Source organism: Malurus melanocephalus, unplaced genomic scaffold (assembly GCF_030028575.1).
Source record: "Malurus melanocephalus ecotype Western Australia unplaced genomic scaffold, MMel_1.1 scaffold_1910, whole genome shotgun sequence".
Taxonomy (NCBI): domain Eukaryota; kingdom Metazoa; phylum Chordata; class Aves; order Passeriformes; family Maluridae; genus Malurus; species Malurus melanocephalus.
Window position 1 is genome coordinate 7,136 of NW_026625142.1, and position 2,311 is coordinate 9,446.

A 2,311-nucleotide genomic window follows, 5' to 3' on the forward strand; every position below is an offset into this window, starting at 1 on the left:
CTGTCTCACCTGTTCTCACCTGTTCTCACCTGTCTCACCTGTTCTCACCTGTCCAATCTCACCTGTTCTCACCTGTCTCACCTGTTCTCACCTGTCCCAATCTCACCTGTCCCATCTCACCTGTCCAATCTCACCTGTCCAATCTCACCTGTCCAATTTCTCACCTGTATCTCACCTGTCGGTCTCACCTGTCACAGGTTGATCAGCGAGCGCACGGTGGAGGAGAACATCCTGAAGAAAGCCAATCAGAAGCGGCTGCTGGGGGACATGGCCATCGAGGGCGGGAACTTCACCACCGCCTACTTCAAACAGGTGAGGGGACAGGTGGGACCTGACAGGTGACACAGGTGACACAGGTGGGACAGGTGAGGGGAAAAATGGGTCAAAACAGACCAAAAATGGCTCAAAACCGCCCAAAAATAGCGCAAAAGGGCCCAAAAATGGTTCAAATTGACCCAAAATTGGGCTGAATTGACTCAAAATCCATCCCAGGTGAGACAGGGGAGACAGGTGAGGGGAAATTCCTGTGAGAAATGGCCCAAAAATGGTTCAAAACGGCCCAAAAATGGCTCAAAACGGCCCAAAAAATAGCGCAAAAGGGCCCAAAAATGGCTCAAAATGGCCCAAAAATGGTTCAAATCCACCCAAAATTGGTTCAAATTGACCCAAAATTGGGCTGAATGGACCCAAAATCCATCCCAGGTGAGACAGGTGAGACAGGTGAACCCGACAGGTGAGACAGGTGAGGGGAAAAATGGGTCAAAACAGCCCAAAAATGGCTCAAAATGGCCCAAAAATGGTTCAAATCCACCCAAAAATGGTTCAAATTGACCCAAAATTGGGTTGAATGGACCCAAAATCCATCCCAGGTGAGACAAGTGGGACAGGTAAACCCGACAGGTGAGACAGGTGAGGGGAAATTCCCACGAGAAACGGCTCAAAAATGGCTCAAAACGGCCCAAAATTGGCTTAAAATGACCCAAAAATGGGCTGAATGGACTCAAAATGGCTCAAATTGACCCAAAATTGTGCAGAATGGACCCAAAATCCATCCCAGGTGAGACAGGGGAGGGGAAATTTCCTGTGAGAAATGGCCCAAAAATGGCTCAAAATGACCCAAAAATGGCCCAAATTGACTCGAAATGGACCCAAAATTGGGCTGAATGGACCCAAAATCCATCCCAGGTGAGACAGGTGAGGGGAAATTCCTGTGAGAAATGGTCCAAAAAATGGCTCAAAATGGCCCAAAAATGGCTCAAAAAGGCCCAAAAATGGCCCAAATCCACCCAAAATTGGGCTGAATTGACCCAAAATCCATCCCAGGTGAGACAGGGGAGGGGAAATTCCCACGATAAATGGCAAAAAAAATGGCTCAAAATGACCCAAAAATGGCTCAAATTGACGCCAAATCCACCCAAAATTGGGCTGAATTGACCCAAAATCCATCCCAGGTGAGACAGGTGGGACAGGTGAACCTGACAGGTGAGACAGGTGAGGGGAAATTTCTGTAAGAAATGGCCCAAAAATGTCTCAAAAGGGCCCAAAAATGGATAAAAATGGCCCAAAAATGGTTCAAATCCACCCAAAAATGGTTCCAATTGACCCAAAATTGGGCTGAATGGACCCAAAATCCATCCCAGGTGAGGGCAGGTGAGACAGGTGAGGGGAAATTTCTGTAAGAAATGGCCTAAAATGGCTCAAAATGACCCAAAAATGTCTCAAAATGCCCCAAAAATGGCTCAAAATGGCCAAAAAATAGCGTAAAAGGGGCCAAAAATTGTTCAAATGCACCCAAAATTGGGCTGAATGGACCCAAAATCCATCCCAGGTGAGACAGGGGAGACAGGTGAGGGGAAATTTGTGTAAGAAATGGCCCAAAAATGGGTCAAAATGACCCAAAATGTCCCCAAATGTCCAAAATGGGGTCCCAGGTGTCCCCAGGTGTGTCACCAGTGTCCCCAGGTGTGTCCCCAATGGGGTTTGAGGTGTCCCCAGCTGTCCCCAAATGTCCCATAGGTGTCCCCAAATGTCCCCAATGGGGTTTGAGGTGTCCCCAAATGTCCCAAATAGGGTCCCCAGGTGTCCCCAGGTGTGTCACCAGTGTCCCCAGGTGTCCCCAAATGCGGTCCGAGGTGTCCCCAGGTGTGTCACTGATGTCCTCAGGTGTCCCCAAATGTCCCAAATCAGCTCTCAGGTGTCCCCAGGTGTGTCCCCACGTGTCCCAAAATGGGGTCCCAGCTGTCCCCAAGTGTCCCAAATGAGGTTCCAGGTGTCCCCAAGTGTCCCCAAGTGTCCCCAAGTGTCCCAAATG

The 2,311-nt window shown here is 49.2% G+C and overlaps 1 protein-coding gene across 2 annotated transcripts in view; it reads left to right on the forward strand.

Moving 5' to 3' along the window:
- Positions 1–2,311, forward strand: part of LOC130587440 (helicase SRCAP-like) — a 7,229-nt gene that overhangs the window by 3,757 nt on the left and 1,161 nt on the right. Inside the window, exon 2 of one of the 2 annotated variants that reach the window (XR_008966795.1) lies at positions 198–259. Coding sequence is in view for 1 of the 2 variants with exons in the window: in XM_057388414.1 (XP_057244397.1) it covers positions 198–312 (115 nt within the window). In the remaining variant the exon portion in view is untranslated. Of the gene's footprint in view, positions 1–197; positions 313–2,311 lie in introns of those variants that run through there. The other variant, XM_057388414.1, reaches the window with a different exon arrangement.